We start from the raw sequence: 23,871 nt of genomic DNA on the forward strand, positions 1-23,871 counted from the left end.
CAATGAAAAGTAAAACAATTATTTCAGTCAACTCATTTCCACATAGAAATTTATAAATCCAAAACAAATGTTTGTGGTATTCCCAGAAACCCACACACACAGACACACATTCACACAAAGTACTGTTCATCCAAAAGGAAAAAATATCATCTTAAGGGAAGGTAGAACTACACAACATCCCCCATGGATTTCCAATTGCCACAGTGGAGAAAGACGGCAAGAGTGTGGAAAGTGAAGAAAGGGTGCCAGTAGGGAAGGTGCATTTTGTTATTGAGTATATTACTAATTTTTATATTACACAGCACGACCTAGCAAACACATAATAGGCTACAAGACTTTTTGCACACTGTGCCGAAAGCCAACATGTCAAAAAGTGTCAAAAGCTCAAATCTGTTCTGACGCTATGTTCTGCTTTGCAGTGTAGTGCAGACAGGAGAAAGTAATGGGATTATTAGGTAGGAAACTACTGGTGGACAATACTATTTTCCAGAATTTAATGTATTGGTATTTTTATGTGAATTACTCAGAGAAGTAGTAGTGGAAGGTAGAGTGGTATGCCTGCTGAGGGACATTACTCTGCAGTTTGAATAAATGGGTATATCCTGTAGCTATGTACATTTTCACTTTATTTGTAAAAGCACATACTGGGGCTATAGGCACAACCCAGCAGTAGCTAACACAGAGGAGACCTTTTGAAAATGAGAAAAACAAAATTCTGAATTTGCAATTGTTGCCTACAAATTCAGCCCCCCAAAATGTTCATGTTTCAGGTGAAATGAATATGTTTGTGTAAAGAATATGCTGGAGCAAAACACTTCTGCTTAAACACAAGGAAAATGGGGACATGGACCTGCTGACAGTGCAACAGTCCAGCATCTGAAGCCTGAATGGCTCCTTCAGTGCTGCATTCCTCTCCACATTCCCCTTTATCACACAATAAAGACAGAAGCTCTTACATCCCACCAACACCATCGCAGGGTCACAGTTTTAGCTGTCAGTCACACAGGCCATCATCTTATTGTCTTTGTCTACTACAGGAACAGCCTCCAGCCATATCAATCATCTTTATTATCATGACTTAAAAACCTTTGTTAGTTAACTTTTTGCCCGGGCCCCTTCTTTATCCCACTCTCCAATCAGAATTTCATGGGCAGTCCAGCAGGGCCAATGAGGAGGTAGCGTGGGCAGGAGGAGAATGCTTTTAACCTGCTGCATCTGGTGCTTTCCCACTGCTATCCCAGTGGGACATGGTCACCTTGTTTTAAATGACTCTAATGCGGTTGAGGGGGGGAGCGCTGTCTTTATACTATCATAATGGGGTGAAATGTGCTTGTTATAAACATCTCACTTAGGTAGTTTTCCTTTGAGTGATTAAGACCAAGCACCTGTCTGATAGAGAGATATGGGAATTAAAATATATCCAAGATCACACAGCTATGGGAGTGTTTGTGGCTTCCCCGCTATCCTATTAATACCAAGCTGAATTTCATTTACAAGCATGCATCTTAGTACTTATGTACCTTTTTGCTGAGGGCTACTCCATCTTCACAGTCCAGCACAGCACAGTCGACATCCAGCGAGGCTAGTTTCTTCAATTTTCGCTCATCATTGCCAGGGCAGTAGAGAACTGCCCTGCGGGGTATGTAGTGCAGAGAGGAACCTGCAGAGTGATAGTGATGACGCCATGCTTCAGCATACAACTGCCAGACTGCAGCCCGGAGCCACCCGCCCTTTCTGTCAACAACAACATACACATACATAAGGACATGATGATGTAAGGACATAAACATACATGTTTTGGTGCACAGAGTACATACACAGAAATGGCAGGCAGGTGTACTATGAATGCACTAATTCATGTCTCTGGTGCATATATTACTCATGAGCACACACAGTATCAATAAGTAGCTAAGGGCCATGAATAATTAAAGGCCGTTGCTGCATTCATAATATATGTACAGTGTTTATAACACTCATGGAGATCCAGTGAGGAGGACTCACTCAGACTTGAGTGAAAGTCTGGATGCATTTCATTTTGGGAGTTCTGTTTGCCCTTCAGCTTTTCATTGAAGTGAATGAGAGACGCCGACCTGTGCTTTGGCAGTCTTTGTGAGAACAAACTCACCCAAACACTGAGCCACTCATATGCTAATTATTGCCACGCTGCTGAATATCTAGGCACGGCAGAAAGTGAATGAGTATCAGAGTCACTGTTGTTTAGTGCTGAGTCACAGAAAAACTTGTCTTAAAAGTGTGGATCTTTATTCCTACCATGAGCTCTGAAGGTAAAAATCAATTTTACATAATAATGTGTTCTTTTAGTCACATAATTCCCAAATGACTAAGTATACATAAAGATAATGCAATTTAAAATTAAATTGCAAGTATGCCATGTTACGAAGTCACAAATTGCATTGTAATATATGGAATATGAGCCCTTTTATTCATCACGGCCTTCAGGTAAATTATATATTATACACAGCATTCACCCACACACAAAGTAAACCAAAGTATTCAAGAAAAAAATACAGCACTGTAGATGTTAATGGAGTGTGTGGTTCTTCTTTCCTTTTTCTAAAGCTTTTTTCAGGTCTAGAATCCTTTTCAGCCTGTGTTATCTGGCTAAATAATGGTCAATGGTAGTAGCAAGTCAATTATAGATATTATAGTCAGCTAACATTTGGTATCAAGCCTAAAAAAATATTTTAAAAAACAGAAAAGGAAATTCCCCGATACCTGCTGATCCTTTGCTCAAAGAAGGTGGGGTCACTTCAGGTCTGGAACATTTTAACAACAATCGTGTTGTAATGACAGCAGAGAGTTCAAAACCCAGCTGAGCTCCAGAAAGACTGACGGTATATGGTCGAAACTGTGGAACCTGATCTGTGCTGACTGAATAGATATTTATTAAACCTTATGAGAAGCTTGGGGGAAAACTCCATGAAGCACAGATCCATGAGGATTTGAGCACTTCCTGAGTATTGCCCATTTTGCATTAATGAAAAAAAATTGTTGTTTCATGTTTTCTTACAGCAGAGTTCTCTCAGGGCACCGGATGTCCATTCTGTATATATAAATATTTATGTCTCTCATTAATATGGTTTCCCTTCTTGTGGAGATAATGTGATATTCAAATAAATCGATTCTGTGTGAATGAAAACCCAAAAGTAATTGTGTGCACACAGGCTCAAAGCCTGGGGGTCACTGTCAGTTCATTTCTCTGTTGAGAAAGAAGTTGTTTACGCTGTTTTTAATTGTAGTTGCCAATGCTGTATTTATATCTGTACCCATCACGAAAGCCTATGTCACTAAAAATTCCTCTTATAGCATGCCTGAGACACTGACAACAGGAGCTACAAAAAAGACTTTAAAACAGAGTTTTAGGACCTAGAATCTGCTGCAGACACAGAAATAATAGGGTACTACATCCATCAGCTCCCTCAACTATGGAAAGGATCCTGAAAACACCTTTTAACATTGCTGTACTGTTTCTGGGTATCAGAAGTCTGAGGATCCTATTGGTAGATTGGTGTCTTTCTTTGCCTGAGGGGGGCAAAAGAAAGAAAGAAAGCAAGTGAGGGGATATCCCTTCTGTAAAGAGGGGCTGAGTTATTCTCTTTTCATGTTTCTCGCTCTCTAAAGGAGCTAAAGTGACTTCAATAGCCACTTAATCCTGTCAACTACGCTTCCACATGCCCTCCAGTCCCAATAAGGCCTAATCTACACTGAGATGTTGCAGTTGTAGCAGGCAGTTAAAACCAATTTAAAATGCTTCCAGCATTTTAGTGCTTCCAGGCATTGAGCGTGTTTACAAAAGGCTTGGGGACAAAGTTTGAAGGGAGAACTACGGCCAACCCCATGCAAATTGTAGACCCGTTAAAATGGGTACAGCTCACAATACGTTTTAGGAACTTAAATCTAAAGGACCAAAAACTGGTGAGAAAGAGATGAAAAACAGCAGCACTGAAACTAGAAAGAAAGACTGCGGGTCCAAGAATCCAGGCGAGTCTCAAAATGAAATGAGTCTATTCTGTGCACACTGCTCCAGGGGAACTGTTACAACGCTATACTAAGTACCAATCAATAAATCACTTTTTCATCGTCATCATGATGCGAACATGAGCAATATACACGCTGAAAAAGACTGTGTGAAATGCCATGAATGTGAAAAGTTCTTATATTTATATGTGGCATGTACTGACACTCAGCATGCAGAAATAGCACCTTGCACAGTAAAATCAAATTTGAGGTCATTTTGCATTGCAACACCTGAGTGGCTGGTTTTGTAATGCCAAAATGTGGCTCTGGAGACACATACCAACTGCCACAAAGCTGATTCTCACAGGATACACAGCGCATAACTAATTTATTAGACCACCACCCAGAGTAAGGTTTATTGTTTATGTTTTTATAATGTGTGTAACCCTTTAATCAAAATATTTTAAATGCTAAAGTATAATTACAGTAGATATCCAATCAATTTACTGTTTTACAAAAAAAAGACAAAAAATGATAAAGCATATTATTATTTTTTTATTAAGTGGCCAAACTACAGTTCATTTCCTGATCAGAAAAAAATACTTTGGCTGGATGTCATGCTTGATTAACTTCTGACTTCTCACTGTAACAGCTCAAATTTGGATACAAAACTGTGAATTTAGTTTATTTGACTAATAAATAACTGTATTTGTAAAAAGGTTTTTGACAGATTTCTAAATTATTTGTGTTTTCTTGTTATTCATGACAAATTTGTTAAGCACTGCATTTTACCAACATGTTAATGACACAGTCATGATAATTACAGTCTAGAAACTTTAAATTCATTTAGTTTTAATCAAACTGAAAGTCAAGATCAAAGTTACGTGCAGTCTGACATAGAGAAAAATACTCTTTCTGAATTTGCTACTGTACTTTTTCATTACAGTGGATACCTTAGGCCACATATGTACCCGGTCTGCAATTCCTCCAGCGCTGAAGTGGACAGCATACACCTACAGGTGTTGTAGTTTATATGATTAAGAATAAGAAGGATGCCCAGATGCAAAGCAAAATCTACATGTGGAAGACAGTGCAGCTACATCCATAGCTCTGCCCTGACTCATTGATTAGACAGGGTATTTACGCTTCTGTTAAATTTTAATGTGCTCATAACTCTCCGTATGATTTGATATGATATATGATACATATGGAGTTTAAAAATAATATTTTCATAATGGGTGTAGTCTGAATGTTCACAAATGTTGCACTTATAGTGATCCCATTATAAGATGTTCTTGATAAAATTGACCAAAAAGCTCCCAGGAGCGGTCGATACTAGCACAGGGGTGGGCAAGTCCAGGCCTCAAGGGCCGGTGTCCTGTAGGTTTTAGATATCACCCTAGGTCAGCACACCTGAATCAAATCATTAGTTCATTACCAGGCCTCTGGAGAACTACAAGACATGTTAAGGAGGTTATTTAGCCATTTGGATCAAGGACACATCTAAAACCTGCAGGATACCGGCCCTCGAGGCCTGGAGTTGCCCACCCCTGTACTAGCAGGATTTTTGTCTCCGTCCAGCCAGGTGAAAAACATTCTCCATCTTTACCCTAAATTCAAAATGTACCAGAATGATGGGAAGAAGAAAACATATACAGAAGATCTGTAAAAGCTCATCATTGAAGAATACAACATCATCTGTAAAACATAGTGGAGCCAGTGCGATGGCATGAGCGTCAATAGCTTCCAGTGGCATCAGGTCACCAGTGTTTATAGATGATGTAGCAGAAGACAGAAGCAGCAGGAAGATTCTGTAATATATAAAGAAAAACTTTCTGCTCAGTTACAACCAAAAAGTTCATTTTTTACATTGTAACTGCTCATTGATGGAAAATGGTGAACTTAATTTAATTTGCTGTTTTGGCATTGGGATGAAAGATGGTGAGTGTGGTTGTTTGCATTTAACATGCATTTAACTTGCATTAAAGTTTTCATGAAAACCTAAAAAGGAACTGCTTATATAGTCAAGCAACCACAACAGCGAATGAAGGAGAGCTCCGACAAATGGGAATCTGAGCATCCTAACCAAATACACACATAACTTCTAGATTTCTGTTTACATCGTACAACATCTGTTTGATATTTCCGCATTATTAGATCAATGCATGATATATTTGCATTCTACATATTTAAAGAGTCCCTAGAGTGCTGTTTTCCCCTGTACTCCTTTTTTACTTTCTGTTTTTTTACATGAGGGGTTATGACAACTTAGGGCTATGTGACCATATAGCAGCTGTAAAGTGGTTGAGGCTTGCCTCATTGACTGTGTTTACTGGTCTTAGATCAGAGGTAGCGATATGTTAGTGGGTTATATGGTGCTGGGTGCGAATGTTTCTTATTAGAGAGGCAGCAACAGACACAGGCCTGGCGGCACTAAAAGAGGTGGGGGTGGTGGGTAGAATGCAGTAAAAAGGGTGGTAAGCTCAGTGTCAGACTGTACATGGGTACAAACCCCGACTATGGTATACTATGTTTGGACCAGCCATCTAACAGTAACTTGTCAATTAGTATTTTGCATACAGATTTGTGTCTTTCGTCAACACCAGACAGTGTCTTGGACAAAGCTGTTCACAAGTACAGAACGACCAACTGATCTTCAACCCAAACAGACTAGCCTCTGATGATGTGACACTCACTGTCAGAATCTTTGTAGACTCCAACTACAATAAATCCACCTTGAACCACAAATCCTTGAACTACACATCTTATCTACCCCACTCTGACTACTGTACACGTTCACCATATTCATCTCTTTATCTCTGAAATCCCCTGTTATTTAATCCAGGCAGGTGCATCAATGTGTCTCTCAATCTCTCAAGGTAACAGGCATGTCACTAAGAAATGTCAAACTTTGTAAGGATTTCACACTTCCGCCGACTTGTTTAGACCGTTGAGGAGTTTGTGTTCTGTTTCAGATTCTGCTTCTGGCATTTGGGGGTCCTGTGAACACATGAAAGTTCACCACAGCTTTGGGTGGTATTGCATGTTTAAGTGACAAAGCCTGCTGCTGTGGGAATGATCACAGTTACTCAGAGGAGAGAGAAGCAGTCAGGATATGGATACAAACATCTGCTGAGGTTGGGGAAGTGTAGACCCTACTGTCAAAGATGGCAATCTCAAGCTATACTACTACTAGTAGTTACTAATAGTTTCACTGAGCAGGAAAGGCCTTGTTTGTTATTGATGAGCTTATTGCTACATAATTTATATTTTAAATAAAATAAAAATTATCTTTCAATTCTATAAAACATTTTCCCCCAAAAAAGTAGGAAAAATTGTGTAAAATATGAATACAATAAACCACAAATATTGTAAGAAGAGCTTTCCACAAATATCCTCCCTGCTTGTTCTTTAGAATGGACAAAATTCCACCGATGAGCAAACATTTGTAAGTCTGACAGACAACAAATGAAGTGTTTCTGGGAGAAATGTTGTTTCTCGGATAATATAGGCTTATTTTGAATAAAACAAAATGTGGAATTGCTTTTTGAAAGGTGGGATAAAGACGAGATGGACTTTTATCAGTGTATCTGTAGTGGTATGGGGATGCACTATTGCAATGAAACTTGTACATGTATGAAAACATATACACAAATACACAGGTTTTGGAGTCATTGAGATCAAAAATCTCAACGCTTAGACACCTTATGTTAGTCTTTATGGTATTTACAATGAATACATTTGCTTTTAACAATACTAAAAATCCAGTATTTTAATTTCATATAATCCAATTTTTCTTTAACCTTTTTGTATCTGCGTGTGTGTGTTTGTGGGTGTTGGTCAAACTTGGGACACAACAGTGTTCTTTAGCTTTATCATTACAATTTTTTACTTTATGTTCTTGCTGGTTTAACTGCATACTACAGTAGACCATGATAAATAATCAATTTGTCATAAGATATGTGTGTGACATAACAGTTTCAAAGCACTGTTTATTGTACTCTGGCATTCAATATTGTATTCCGGATACTTTGTAGTAATTGCTTCATTATCATGACATGATGATCACAGTTTCTTGTAACTCTACTGCCCTCCACATGGCAGCATAATAGCCTAATTCAGGTGGTCATATTCATCCAACTGCATGAATTACAGGAGATAACAAGAGGCCCACTCCAAAACAGACGCCAGTGACAGCCTCCCTCTCAATATGTAGATTTCTACAATTATCTCCAGCATGGTGGTGCAGGCAGAAGCTGTGTCTAAAATGCACAAAATTAAAGATCTGTGTTTCTACCCCACAATAATCAGCTACTTTTTAATATGCAAACTACATTCCGAGGTCTGTGGCGTTTAAGATTCAAGATTAAATTTGGTGAAACTAAAGATGAATAAAGAGTAGGGAGGAAATCAATGTTACTGAAGCATCAACAAGCCCTCTGTCTGCAGAAAGCTGTCTGCGGGTGGGAAATAAAATGGTCAAAAAGTCATCAATATTTACCTACCTTCATGTCCACCTGCCTGTCTGACACTTTTTGTTTTTTCAAAATGAAAGAGCTGAAGCATTCCCCGCACATGGTCCTCCTCTCAGCATGATGCTGTATGTGCATGGTTTTTTGTTTTCTGTTTTTCACACTGCCTCAGGACTGAGGACACAACTGGATGGCAGAGAAATGTTGAAAAATTAACCAGAGACACCCAAGACAGGGAGAGGAAAGAATCAAACACTTTTCTACTACTTTTGTGCCCCCTGCTTTCTTTGCTTGCCCTCTAGCAAGTTGGAGCTCAGGATGAGCAATCCGTTCCCCTCCAGTATAGATCAGCTGGGGGTTTCAGAATTTACTGGGGGCTAGTCTCTCTTTTACCAAGAGAAGCAGGAGAGACAATGGCTTACTGGCCACGCTAGCATTTTGTTGCTGATGTCTGTATTGACTGTACTTTGCAAGGGATAGGATTTGTTTTATTCATTTTGCTCTGAATAATCCACATCCCCTCAATAAAATCATGTGCTGTTCCACTGCCATCATAAAGATTTAATTATTTAATTTTACATCTAAAAAAAACCCTTCTTCAACCCAAGTCTTCACCCATTCAACTAAAGAAACCTTCATGTGTTTGCAGCAGTGATTGAAAATGTCAGATTATAAAATTGCTCATGCTACATCTTTCTTGCTTTTCTTTTAAAAGATAATTTCCAGTAACAATGTCCCTCACCTTACACATCCTCCCGTTCACATCTTCTCCCCTTTCCAATCTCATTAGTTTGGGTTTTATGCCTTAATCTACACAATGAGGACAAAGTCATGGCAGTTATCTTCAGCAGCCAATGTCTGCCTACCTGTAATCCTTCTCAAAGTCCCCGGCTTTCTTCCAGCTCACAAATTGGCACACAATGCTTTTATGCAAGGCCTCCATCGTAATGCTCACAGACGACAGCAGCCTTTTTCCTTCTTCTTTTTCATCCCTCATCCCTCCACATAAAACTGGTTGAATAGATACATCTTAATCTAGGTCTCAGGACAGCAAAAAGCCACGATGCAAAGGACACAGGTCTTATATTTTGCAGTCGCTTGCAATATTACTTGATGATTGGCAGATATCACTCCAGCTTCCCCGCATTGTCTTTGTCTGTCAAAGACTCAAATCTCAAGACAGTATTCAACACTGTCATGCTGTATGCACACTATAAGTTTGATTAATTAGTTATACAGAATGTAAAAGAAAACGCAACATTAAACACATGCAGAATAATCCACTTGAAATGAGTGTTAAGACAAAAAACTAAATCAATGAATTTATTATTAAAAGTTAATTGAGCGGGGGACTTAAAGGTCAAACAAGTCGGTCTATTGGAGGAGGGCATAAGGGGGTTAGCTTTTAACTTAGCATTTTTATTGACTCTGACAAAACAAAATGAGCGGGCTCTGTAGGATTGTGCACTCTGCATTGGCCATTCAGGCCTTCAGAGCCCCATTGTAGTACTTTGAAGATAATGAAAGGAAACCCCACTGGTGGAAATGCAGTGGAACAGCCCCACAACAGGCCACAACTGTTCCCTTATGCATGAAAGGCAGGGACATAAAAGACAAGATGGACTTCTGAGGTAGGGCCAAAAACAAAAGCAACAAAAGTGCTGATCACGAGGGGATGACACGACTCGTCTCAGCAGAAGGAGCAGGGAGAAAAGGGGCAGGGGACAATAGCACTCCCAGCCAAATGACATGTTGAAGAATTGAAAAATCCACACAAGAAGTGTCTTCTCAATTCACTAAACCCACAAGAGCTGGGTGAGTTGGCTGGACCTTGGTCAGACTGAGTGTGTGTGTGTGTGTGTGTGTGTGTGTGTGAGGGGGGGGAGGCTGGCTTTTCCACGGCTTTTCTCTAACTTTCTTTCCCAAATCTTTTCCTGTTTTGGCAAACAACTTGGCAAGGGCAGAGACAGACTGGGGTGACGGCTTTAGTCTGTACACACCAAACCGAAACCAAACCTAATCAAAGCGTGGTGGATTCCTCTCCCACAGCTTCCGTTTTGATCTGTTGGCTGTCTGTGTGTCTGATCTGTTTCTGTTTGTGTCCTAAACACAATTATGCTACTGCCCAACCTCCATGGAAACAGTCAGACGAACACAAATGTTTGCTTGCGCTCAAAAGGATCCTTGTTTTTAGAGCAACAGTGTAATGGCTGATATTTGGCCCAGCATTTCATAAGTCATATTAAATAATGTCTCATTAATAACAAAGCTAGCTGATGCTTTTCAGCATGAATACATCTAAGCTGAAAAAAAGCTGTGTTTTTCCCAGTACATGAAATACTTTTTTTTTTTTTTTCATCAATATGATAAAACACAAAAAAAGCCATGTGTGCATGTATTTGTGTGTGACAATAGATGGGTTGGCTCAATTTAAAATAAAAACCATGATTAGTGCAAAATGAATGCAATTTTCATAATCTGCTCAAGTTTGCATAAATTATTAAATAGCTTTCAAATGTATAAACATTGACATTTTATCATTTGAATAAGAAATCTTCTGTATTAAGTCACATTTATTCTTTTAAATCAACAGTTGGCACTACTTGTTAAGCCAAACTCTAAACACTGTACCTCCACAAATGAAGGCCCTCCTCCACGATAGCCTGAGGCCTATCCCACAATTCTTCACACATACCCATGGGCCCTTTCACTGGCCATCACCCTGTCTGATTAATGGATCGATGTGGTAATTGATTAGTGAAGAGGAGGTGGGAATAGTAACATAGGTCAAACGTCAATAATGTCCCCCTGACAAAAGATGGAAGACGTAAAATTTACCAGTGATAGCCTGCAGCCAGACCTCTACCCATCAAAAGCCCTGGCAGGGCTAACATAAAGGTCCCCAGCACATTCTCCAGTGAGCCCTGCCCTCCCTCCTCACAGCTCCTTTTCTCTTGGTAATGCTGTCTGTTAAAGTGGCAGGAACCATTCTGGGAGCTGCTTGTCAGCTCACCTTCATAAAACAAGCCGTAAAGCAGCAAATAACAGGCTTATATGGCTTCATTATACTGGCTATGCAGGATCACAGCCATGGGCTGAGGGGTGAGGGGTTTGTGCTGGTAGCGGAGAGGCGGGGACAATGTTGGCAGGACAGCATAGTTCTCGTGGAGATTTGTTGTCGCATCGGCTGTCACCATGTCCATGTTTGCTTGGGATAGGGGGAACACTTGACCCCTTTCAACCCTGTATTACCCAAAATCCCAAGCTAGACAAACAAAGAGGTATGACTCAATTTGGAAATGTTGTGACAGCTCCATCTAACAGGACTTCTTTAATGTATCTTTTTTCACTCTAATACTAAAGTAGGAATATTCCATTTTACGCATCTAACAAATGTTATGCAAAATAATCACCAACCATGGTTGTGTACCTGAACAGTTAAAGGATGAAGATAAGGAGCGGGCCAGATGGAGCATGCATCTGCGACAGTAAACCTTTGGCCACACAGGGCTGGATATGAGAGACATTCTCATTTATTTAATGCAAATATCTACAGGCTGTTTCACAACTTGACAGCGAGGGCTAAAATGCAATCGGTATCTCGTGTCGTGTCCCCAAAATATTTCTTTTTTTCTTCAGAATCAGCCATCAGAGGTCCATCTCAGTAGAAGCAACAGTAGATAGGTGTGCTTCCCAGTATAACGATTTGCTTCAAAAGGAAATTTAGTTCCTTCCAAGATAATCATTCCATGTAGATATATGATAGATATGTGTATATATTAAGGTTCAAAGGAAAGGCAGAACTATAGATGCTCTGCTGATATTAGTAATTCAAATATGCATATGCAAAGGCTTGAAGTACATCTGGTGGACAAGCTTACACGACACTCACCAAAGTGACTGCCTCATTATGTCATCTTCCCAGTCACAGTCATATCGAGATCAATTACTTAATGTTTTAGCGATCAGCACTAAGAGTGAGCGGCATTACTTGTGATCACTCCATACTTAATTGTCACCTCGATCAACATTAACACTTTCTACCATGCGAACCAGAAGGGGGAAAAGGGGGAGCTGACAGCACACTCTATTCTGAGGCTGACACTTGTTCTCTGAGGGGCGGTTTTTTAGTGTCAGGATTACAGTGCTCGGAAGAAAAGAGGCGGAGGAGAGGTGGGGAGCCTTCTCCGCAACTCATGTCACTAGGTTTGTGTCACAGTAGCACAGGAAGAAAAGAGAGATATGGGGCAAGGTAGCACTGATTGGCATTTACTTTTTCGCTGCCTCTCAACCAATGGGAAACCAAGGAGGCTAGCATGCACGACATCATCTTCCCATGACAGCATCTCATGGGCCAAACTAATCCACCTCCCACCTCGTTTGGCTGCATGATAGATGCTGTGGCTATATGATATAAGACCTAAATAGGCCTATCTGGAAGCAAACGCCACAAGGAAAGGTGAGGTAAAAGGTTCAGCGTAAAGACAGTGGCACATATACACACAAACACATCCACACACTGCACAGCATCATCTACACACATTTGGCACCAGGCCAGAAGGATTCAAATGTGTCACCGCCAAACCATATGGACACACATATCTGAGCTAATCTAACAAACACTGCAGCACACAGACACATATTCTAACCAGCACACAGACACACATATCCTGACTGCTAAACAGCATTGCCATCTTGAGCCCTGTGGATCACTGGAGTCACGTGACACCGTGGAGCCTGAATGCATTAAGATGGGCAAGGTGGCTATACTTTCCATCTTAGCTAACAGTGTTACATAACCGTCCATTATATGAATGCATTAAGGGTATCAGTTCTGCAGGTGAGAACACTTGTCCCTGCTCAGCAACACTAGCACCTCAAATTAACTTCAAAATAAAACCGCACAATTTGAAGATGAAGTTGATGACATGATACCTGGTCGACTTTACAGGTGGAAAAGCATTGGTTAATTTTGCTGCAGAACAGAGTGAACAACGCAGGAAAGCACTTATATGGGTTAGCTTTAAAAAGAAAGCATGGTAGCAACAGACCTACTATGCAAGCACTTAGGCTGGGGTGTGTCTGGGTAGATATGAACCTGGATATGGATATGACTGGGACAGTAGATCAGAGCATTAGGATATTTGGCCTGTGATGTGATATGTGCGTCTGGTTCCTTGCCCCCACCCATTTACCCGCTCGAGCCCAGACACAACTACACCCCCATACCCCTCCTCAGACCTCAAAAAAAAAGTCTGACAGATGGGTGTACTGGAAAGATCCACTCAGGAGACCAAAACATACTAAGGCGTTGTCTGTCTGACGTTTGGATTTGGAGGAAACTATAACCACAGAAAAACAGGAAAGGGAAAAAAGGGGACATCTGTGGTATTTGCCTTATTTTCTCTCTTGTGGGATATGATGTGTTATGAGAGAGCATTGAGTCTTTTGGATCATATTCCATTTAATTAATGAACCCCCCCATGTACAACATTCACACCCCATCTTCAAGCTCCATCCCTGTAAGTTGCCTGTGCCCCCAAGTGGTCTAATATAATAACTGCATCTTTTTTTATTATTATAAATAAATCTGCTTCAGCAAACAAGACATCTTTTACTATAAATTCGACTTTTAGATTTAAGATCCTAACATATGTATACTTCAAAAAGCACTGAGAAAAAGGACTACACATGAAGGGCTTTTAGATGGTGCACTATAAAGTACTTCTCACTGTGACACAAACAGTAAGCAGTAACCAGAGCTGAATGAAGATTTCTCATAGCAGAGTGAACATTGGTATTCTCTCATAGTCAAATGTCCAAAACCAAAATTTATTTATTTATTTTATTTTTTTTGTTTCACACATGGTACAGCCGTAATTCATTTCCCATACACAACCTTCCTTTCAATTAAAGTAAAACTTTTCCATGCATGAAAAGGAGCAGGAAGAAGAATAAATTCACACGATATGCATGACAGGACATCCTCTTGTATACATGAAATTGGTTCAACCTGTCAATTTCAACAAGTCACAAGATGGCAGAATGATATCTGACTGTGCTATTTATGAGGCACTACTATATTATAATTTGTGCACGTCAAAGCCTGAATGGTCAGTCTCTTTAAAGAGGAATTTTAAGTAATAAAGCTGATACTCCCCATAGTGTTGTAATGACAGACAATTCATTCTTTTAACCAACGGGGATGCCTTTTGCCCTCGACTTCTGCCCAGCCCCAAGTCTTTAATTAAGACTGGCTTAGGCCTGATTGATCCTGACACACCAGGAAGTTTCTTGAAAATCTGACTGCCAAAACCATGGAAGTATTATATAGGCCACAACCCCCCAAAGCATCTCAGAGCCCCTCCCTACATGCCACATAAAAAGGACTGTAAGCTGAAAGCCCTTCTAGTTGGTCCAGTGGGACCCTGCATTAATAAGGTATGCCTGTACATTTTGCATCAGCCCTCAACGACAACATCTGGATTCTCGCTTGTCTAAGTAAGTAATTAGAGTTTTTGGCAAGTATAAAAACAAGAAACAAAGTAAACAGGGGCCAGCAATACACTTCTTTCAATCATTTTTCTTAAGTATTGTTTTCACTGGATATCAAACTTGAGATTGCAAATTAGCTACAAAACTATTATAAAATTATTTGCTAATGTAAAGCAAGTTGTATCCGAATTTAATAAACACATTCATTTATAACCTTGTGAATTCCAGCAGTTTCTCCCGAACAACAGACCTAAAAACACCACCACATCATTTCCTGTAGCAAAAGCTGTGATGCAAATAGGAAGCTGGGTAGTAAGATTGTCAGAGCTCTGTGTTCGGCGGGTGTTGCGCACCACATGGAGAGAATTCTTGTACCGGCTTTCACCGCAACACAGCCACTGATGAGTCAGTAAACCCCATGAAAGTGCAAGAGCTCTACAAACGCTGCCTTCATTTCATGGTGTTCCCATATCCCCCCAAACCAGAACTGTTTGATAATGTAAATTTTACAAATAAAGTAGATTATATGCAGATTAAAAAACAAAAATAAATAATAAAGCACAATACTAAAATGTCTAGTCGACAAAAGGATGAAAATGTAAATAAGGTTATATAAAAAAAAACAATTACATCTTATATCCAATTTTTGTCTTTTCTGAATGTAGTCCAGATGAACTCCTTTAACCTTTTACTGTCTGACAGAGCCTCAAATTCCTACAACATAGATGTGGACGGGATGGGACTGATGAATCAAGGACACTCTCCACTTGAGGACCTTCCGCATGTCTATTTAAGTCTGTGTTTGGCTTTCATAAAACCCAGTAGGTAGCAATTAACACACATTTCCCTGTATACCACAATTGGGTTTGTTCGCTATTTACATATTGTGGCGATCTGACGCCAAACTGCGTTTTTGTTTTTCTTCTCCTTTTTTAATCTTTAAATGAGTGTTCAGCTCACACCTACATTAAATCTTCCTATTTGCCATGGGGATTCCCTACTCTTTTTAAATGTGGCACTGCTAAAAGCCAAAATGGCAGCTTCCTTATAAAGAAGTGGCAGAGTAGGTCTCCCTGTGCTCTCAGTGCACCCGTTAGCTTAGCACCTATCGCTGGCTCTGCAGGTAGTCTCGGTCTTGTGGAAAATATGGGGAGTCATTTATTCCTCGCTGTGCAGACCTTAAACCACCTGGGAACTATGGCAAACACTAGGAGTCATATACACACTTCTTTTCCACATACCCAGAACCGATGCAGCTTATACTTCATTATTATTTTATCATATTTTTTGGATTTTCCCAACAAAGTCTTTGGTTAGCCTAATTTTTGCATTGTGTTTGTAATGCACCGTTTATACTGCGGCATTCACTGTGTGTGCTCCTGCTTTGTACCATGCTTGGTTCCCTAAATTATAGTGTTGGTTTGGTGTTTTAATGTAGGTTTCACGGTGGAGTGAAACTCTAAAATCTTCGACCCATTTGGGGGAATAACCTAGTGAAAGATCTAACTTTGTTAGCAATCACACTAACTAGTTCCACAAAATAAAAAAAATATATTAAAATTAAAAAAAAAAACCCTAAGGAAACTGATACATTATAATTGGCAATATATATTGTCTATCAGTACCTAATAACAAAGACATTACTTTTTACATACTCACTTCACTCTCTACATGTCAAACAGCAGTTTGTAAGATAAAGAAACCATAGGAGTTCTGAAACTCACCAAATCTGTTATTATACATTCCCACCATGTTGAGTGCTGGTTAGCCTGTTAGCTTGAGGCCTGTTTGTATATATTACTCCTGATTCTACCTGCTGAACCTTTAATGTCTGTAACTGTTTTGCATATTGATGTAAATATTTTCAATTTATTTTGCTAATGGTTACTGCCAAGATGCATACATTTTGATATGTGTATAAGTTACAATTAAAATTTGTATTAGACAGTGTAATCATATTTAAGAAATCACACTGTAGACACACAGCATGAATAGAATTGTCATAGTAATTTAAGTATAGCATACTGTGAATGTTCTTTATAAGAGAATAAAGACATATGTCTAAATGTGGACTAAGACTATTGTTATACTTGCAATAACTGAAGCAGTAATAATGTGTTAGTAGATGCAATGCTTTAAAAAAAAATTAAACATAAGCCCAGTTTCAATGTTAAAGGTCACAGGGAAACATCAAGACCCAGCCTTGGACTATTTCTCCATTAAGGGTGTGGTGTGAGGGAGGGTGGGAAATAACCAGTGCCCCTTCCTTCCCTTACTGGGAGGATCATGGAAACTAAACTCTGAGTTACATTTTCACTTTGTTTATCATCAACTTGTGTCAGGACCACATTAAATATTATACAGGTTATAAACTCACTTAGAATATTACATCAGGTCTTTTAGGCATTTTAATATAAAAGTAATAATTTTTTTACTCAGGAAAAAAACTATATTAGAACAGTATATAACAGAGCTGGTCGCACGTGGGTATCTCCTTTAAACTGAGTTGAGGACTTCAGGTTTAAACTACAAGGTGGGCTATTTATATGGATACACCGTAATAACATAGGAATGGTTGGTGATATTAAAGTCCTGTTTGTGGCACATTAGTATATGTGAGGCAGCAAACTCCTCAAGATGGGTGGTGACCATGGTGGCCATTTGCTTGGTTGCTTGCCCCCTCGGCCATCTTGGATACAACTTTTGTTTTTTCAATAGGAAGAGGGCCATGTGACACATCAAATTATTGGTAATGTCACAAGAAAAACAATGGTGTGTTTGGTTTCAACATAACTTTATTCTTTCATGAGTTATTTACAAGTTTCTGACCACATTGCATGTGTTCAATGTGCTGCCCATTGTGTTGGATTGTCAATGCAACCCTCTTCTCCCACTCTTCACACAGTGATAGCAACACCGCAGGAGAAATGCCAGCACAGACATCCAGTATCCATAGTTTCAGGTGCTGCACATCTCATATCTTCACACCATAGACAATTGCCTTCAGATGACCCCAAAGATAAAAGTCTAAGGGGGTCAGATCGGGAGACCTTGGGGGCCATTCAACTGGCCCACGACGACCAATCCACTTTCCAGGAAACTGTTCATCTAGGAATGCTCGGACCTGGCACCCATAATGTGGTGGTGCACCATCTTGCTGGAAAAACTCAGGGAACGTGCCAGCTTCAGTGCATAAAGAGGGAAACACATCATGAAGCAATTTCAAATATCCAGTGGCCTTGAGGTTTCCATTGATGAAGAATGGACCCACTATCGTTGTACCCCATATACCACACCAAACCATCACTTTTGTTGGTCCAACAGTTTTGGAGGGATCCATCCAATGTGGGTTAGTGTCAGACCAATAGCGGTGGTTTTGTTTGTTAACTTCACCATTCACATAAAAGTTTGCCTCATCACTGAACAAAATCTTCTGCATGAACTGAGGGTCCTGTTCCAATTTTTGTTTTGCCCATTCTGCAAATTCTGTGCGCCGATCTGGGTCATCCTCGTTGAGATGCTGCAGTAGCTGGAGTTTGTAAGGGTGCCATTTGTGAGTAGCTAATATCCGCCGAAGGGATGTTCGACTAATGCCACTCTCCAGTGAAATGTGGCGAGTGCTACGCTCTTGCTAAATGAAGCTAGGACAGCCACTGATGTTTCTTCATTAGTGACAGTTTTCTTGTGTCCACATTTTGGCAAATCCAACACTGAACCAGTTTCACGAAACTTAGCAAGCAGTTTGCCAACTGTAACATGGGAGATGAGTGGTCTCGTAGGGTGTCTTGCATTGAAATCTGCTGCAATGACCCGGTTACTGCATTCACCAGATATCAACACAATTTTGATCCGCTCCTCACGTGTTAACCTCTTCGACATGTCAATGGCTGTGATGAAAGAGAAACTTGTAAATAACTCATGAAATAATAAATTTACGTTGAAACCAAGCACACCATTGTTTTTCTTGTGACATTACCAATAGGTTTGATGTGTCACATGGCCCTCTTCCTATTGAAAAAACAAAAGTTGTATCCAAGATGGCCGACTTCTAATTGGCCACCATGGTCACCACCCATCTTGAGGAGTTTGCTGCCTCACACATACTAATGTGCCACAAACAGGACTTTAATATCACCAACCATTCCCATGTTATTACGGTGTATCCATATAAATAGTCCACCTTGTATATTGTTACTAATAGTACATGTATTTATTGTTCTTGGTGTTAAGTTAGTTGATCAGATTTATTATGCTAGAAAGGCTAGCTTCTAAAAACATGGCTGTGTGTTAATTCACACTGTACAGTAAGTTTTAGTTTTAAAACAGCCTTTATTTGCAGCAAGGACCATGACCAGTAACACTTTTGAAGCTGGACAAGTTGGACGAGTCACCAGTCATTGCTGCCCAGTTTCATATAAGCCAATGTGTCAAAAGCAGTGACAAAAACATCCACGTTTTTAATTGATGCTCAGGTGATTGCGTGCTAATCTGCCATGTGTGGATTTCAGAAAGAAAAAAAGAGAAAAACTTCCATGCAAATATCCTATCATAATTTAACAAATACAAATATCGTGTGATCACATCACATGAGTTGAAAATCATGTTACGTCTCTTGCAAATGATAATCCCAACAAAATAAAGGTTTCTGCCAAACTTCATGTCATTGAAAAAAATGTTTTTTCATTTTCTGCTAAAGGCCATAATTTCTTCCCTCATATTTTGAGTTCAAAGTTCATCTCTGACTGTGGCTCACAAAGGCCATCAGATGGATTCTTGACTTTAATCACTCACAAACAACTGAAATGATTTTTGCAGTATAGTATTTGACTAATACTGCAAAAATCAAAACTGCATGTGGCCAAAAAGCTGCACTTTAACCACATGATGCTAATGTCTATTAGCACAGTAACAGGTCCCAGGACCAATCAACATCTCATTCCAATTTAAATGGTATGACCATAACAACATATTTAATTGAAAGGTTTCAAAAAAAACTCACGTCTTCCAGTTGTTTTTAGGAAATTCAATAGACCTTACCCAGGGCAACCTAATGAAAAAACTAATATTCTTTAGCTGCTTCATTTTATAAATTATACACTTACAAGTACTGTTGGGTTTTTAGAGTTTGTTTTACAAAATGTATTTTAGTCACGGAATTATTGAGAAAACAAACTGCCGAAATACATGCAATGCTTAGGACAGAAGTAGTGGTGGTATCCCAGTAACTTTGATGAATGCTTAACACCCAAAAATCGCTTCTCCTTTTACCCAGCTGTAACATATGATTGTGCCTAAAAGGGATATATATTAGGGATTTAACTTGCTTTTGCAATTAGAAGAAGTAATGCCAAACATATTAATATAAGACGCCGAAAGAAAAAAAAATGACATAATTAGGACTCACAACTAGTACATGATAGCTGCAATGCATCATGATATTATCTTAGGATATCAATGACTATCCTGGTTAAATCCAGTCTAAGAATGATGTTCTGACTATGAAAGCAAATCTGGGACCCAGTGCTTCAGTGACAGTATTATTATTGGTGATTTCTGAACACAAAAGAAATGTAACGCCAAGCTTGAAAGTTGTGAGCATAGTAAAACTGATCCAATGCTGAAATCGAGCAATAGCAGGCGTCAGGTACAGGAAGCCATTAAGAAGATTCCATTTGGAGTTAGCAAGTTTCCTGATCAGTGCAGAATGGGTGTTGGCATGTTGTTACTGGAAATGTCTGTTGATTGACACAGGGCATGAGGACTGACGTGCTGTTTTGACTGGACTGCTGCCTAGCGATCAAAGTGTTCCACAAATGTTATGATATGGAAATCTTTATAAATCCACAGATATATGGTCATTTCACAAGGCCAAGTTAACTCTTATTATTTATCCAATTCCTGGTGAAGTTAAGATTCAGAAATGTATTTCAAAGATACAAAAATATTTTAATGGAAATTCTGACTTATGAAAAATTCTACTTTGAGCTCAGAAATCTGAAAGAAAAAAAAAACCTGGCCGAGTATTCATTTCGGTATTGGTTTCTGGCCTTTTCCTTCCTTTGGGTCCCAGTAAAACAGGATTTCAAAAGAACCTTATCACCGTCATTCTCTTAGAAAAGAACACAGTAATGGAGACCGGATGTACAAGCTTACACTAGGTAAGGCTAACACAACGAGGAGTGAAGAAATGCTTTGAGTGATGCTTTGAAAAAGGAAGAGCTCCTGTATCGCCCCCCTGACCTTCCCACTCCACTTCCTTCCTGAGAAGTAAAAGAATGCTGTGTCAGGTTTTATGAATTAGTAAAGAGGTGTATTTTAACTTCCCCATAGTAGATTCCATATTAATTCCCACATGCTCCAGTGAATTGATTACAAATAACAAAAATGTAATGGAAAAATGGCACATTAAATTTAATGAGTTAACTGAAGCTTTCTTTAAACTATTATAGGCAACATTTTTGAATATTTGCTTGCATTGGGCGATGGGTTCTATACTACAGCAGTTTTAAATCAGACTAAGATCCCACACCATGTAAGACTTTGTGCACTGCTGAGAAATACAGCTTTTCTTCACATACACTTTGAGCATCTACAGAAAAGTGTGAAACCTGAGCGTGTTCCATGAGTTGATTTTACTACATGAAAAATTGCAAAGACAATGCTCATAAACCGGTACTGTGCATTTAAATTGCCAACAAATAAATAACTGAAAATATTAAAACAGATCAATAAATGAAGATTAAAAAGAAGCCAAACAATAAAAGTGACTTTTCAAAAATGCTCTACGGTCATTTTGTCAAAGTGGATAAAAACGTCTGTCCTATGCAATACTTTGTCATAAATAAATAACAAAATACATCAACAGAAAGACATCATGGTATTTAGAAAATGAAAGCGCAAAACAAAGTGGTTAGTGGTATGTGGTGTCTTTTTGCAAGTGCAGTGGGGTTTTGGTTGGTGGCAGAGGTGGTAAACACATGGTTTTGTTTCTTTGGTATGGTTAAATTTACTAGGTTTAGTAAAATCTCATGGTTTGGGTTTCACAACTTTTAGCACTTGTGAAAGGTTTTCTGCCAGAAAGACAAATTTCTCCCATTTCTCCTCCATTTTCATGGTTTTCGTGGTGGGGCCTATTTAAATCACAAACAGGTGGGTCCTATGTGCATTAACAGTTTTACTTTTACTACTACATAGCCATGCTACAGTATTGTTTAGTTTGTCATTTTAGTGCATTAGATAGTTGCTAGGCAACATGATGATCATAAAGCATCATTCATTAGTCATGATTTGTGGATAAAAATGTGATGCCATTGTTGCCAAGTTAAAATAATACAATATTTTTAGAAGTTGTTGTAGTTGCAAAAACACTATGTTGGTCATTGGTTGCTAGGTAACATTATACCATCTTACAGTGATACAGACAACCTTCAGGGGGCCTAAAGCTACACCATATACTTGGAGGTGATTTGCAGCAACTGGTGAAAAGACCCAACAGAAGGTCCATGAATTCAAGCAACTATGTGCACAATAACTGCTGGCGATGGACGTGGATAAGAAACGATTTTCTCAAGTTCGAGGCAAAAGACTGAAGTAACTACCAATGAGAGTTAGAAATACCGTTGACTGACATATAACCAGGTAGCCATATTTCATCCAACCAGAGCTTCTGGCAGAAATGATGACTCACATCAGTACGATGACACACAGCTTGACTCATTCATTATTCTTGTCTTAAATTTTAGATATTCCAGGCAGCTGGAATATATTAAATTGATCAGCCATCAGCTTCAAAACCAAGTGCAATGACTAAACCTCTCCAGTGTGTTTGCAGCTTATGATGTACCTGTGTGACAAATTTTGTTACTGCCATCCTGATGATCTCAGAGATTTAATGTATTACAGCAAGATAAACCTCCGTGAATTTAAAATGTTTAGGGTAATTGATTTTTTATTTGTCCTTTTAAGTAACACTGCAAAATGACACGTCACCACCACTTGTGGTACTGCCGCTTCCACCTGAGAAACTTGGTGGCCTGGGTTTCAATAGTTTCTGTCTTCCCCAGGAACTAGAACAATATCATTCAGCAGGTTTGTGATCAATCTTTCTAAATCCTGTTGGTGGAATTCTATATTAAAATCATATTCTATGCCAAATCTTTACTATGGCAGTTTCAGTAAGAAAATGTGCAAATGACAAATGCCTATCGTCCTCATCCAAAAACATAAAGCAAAGTCAGAGGTTATATTCTTCCTTTTCAAAATGTAGCATTTTAGTCATTAGCATAGTAACAAATATCAGTGACATCTTTAGATCACACCTCCTAGTTGTGGAACAGAGAATTCACTTCAAATACTGTGTGTTAAATACTACCGCAAATATAGTATTTAACAAGGCCTCCTAAAGAAGGAACAGCAAGTATTCCTCCACTTTAAAGTGCATTCTGGCTTCACAATCCAAAGAATAAAACTAAATTAATGTATTTCTTCCCATTTATATTTCCTTGTACATCTCTTTTGTTCCTTTCTCCTCCATCTTTGCAGTGGCTAACCCAGTCCAACACAAGGTCCCTACTTTGACTGTGGCTTCATCCTGTATTTTCCAATTATCACCTTTTAAAGGCCAGCTGGGTGCATTCCAAACCATCAGGGGGCAATTCCATTTGCATTGCTCTGAGACAAAGTCATGCACAAGTACTTTCATGCTTAAGTTCATAACAGACAGCCTGAATGGAAGTTATAGGTGCAGCTTAAAGTCATCCCGATAGAATACCTTCAGCCAAATAAAATGCATAAATGTGAGAGAGCGGTGTGACTTTTAAACAAATGTTATAAGTTAAAACATTTGCTTGGTATTTGAAATCCCCAAAAGTTTGCAATATAAACACAGCACACAGCTTCTCCAAACTTTCTCATTTTACACTGATCA

The 23,871-nt window shown here is 39.2% G+C and overlaps 1 protein-coding gene across 1 annotated transcript in view; it reads right to left on the bottom strand.

The window, feature by feature from the left end:
* clybl (citrate lyase beta like) overlaps positions 1–23,871 on the bottom strand; it is a 67,074-nt gene that overhangs the window by 28,461 nt on the left and 14,742 nt on the right. Inside the window, exon 2 of the mRNA XM_006788158.3 lies at positions 1,521–1,734. Within this exon, the coding sequence (XP_006788221.1) occupies positions 1,521–1,734 (214 nt within the window). The remainder of the gene's footprint in view (positions 1–1,520; positions 1,735–23,871) is intronic.

This window comes from Neolamprologus brichardi, chromosome 16 (assembly GCF_056152115.1).
Source record: "Neolamprologus brichardi isolate AB-2024 chromosome 16, ASM5615211v1, whole genome shotgun sequence".
In the NCBI taxonomy this organism is placed as follows: Eukaryota; Metazoa; Chordata; class Actinopteri; order Cichliformes; family Cichlidae; genus Neolamprologus; species Neolamprologus brichardi.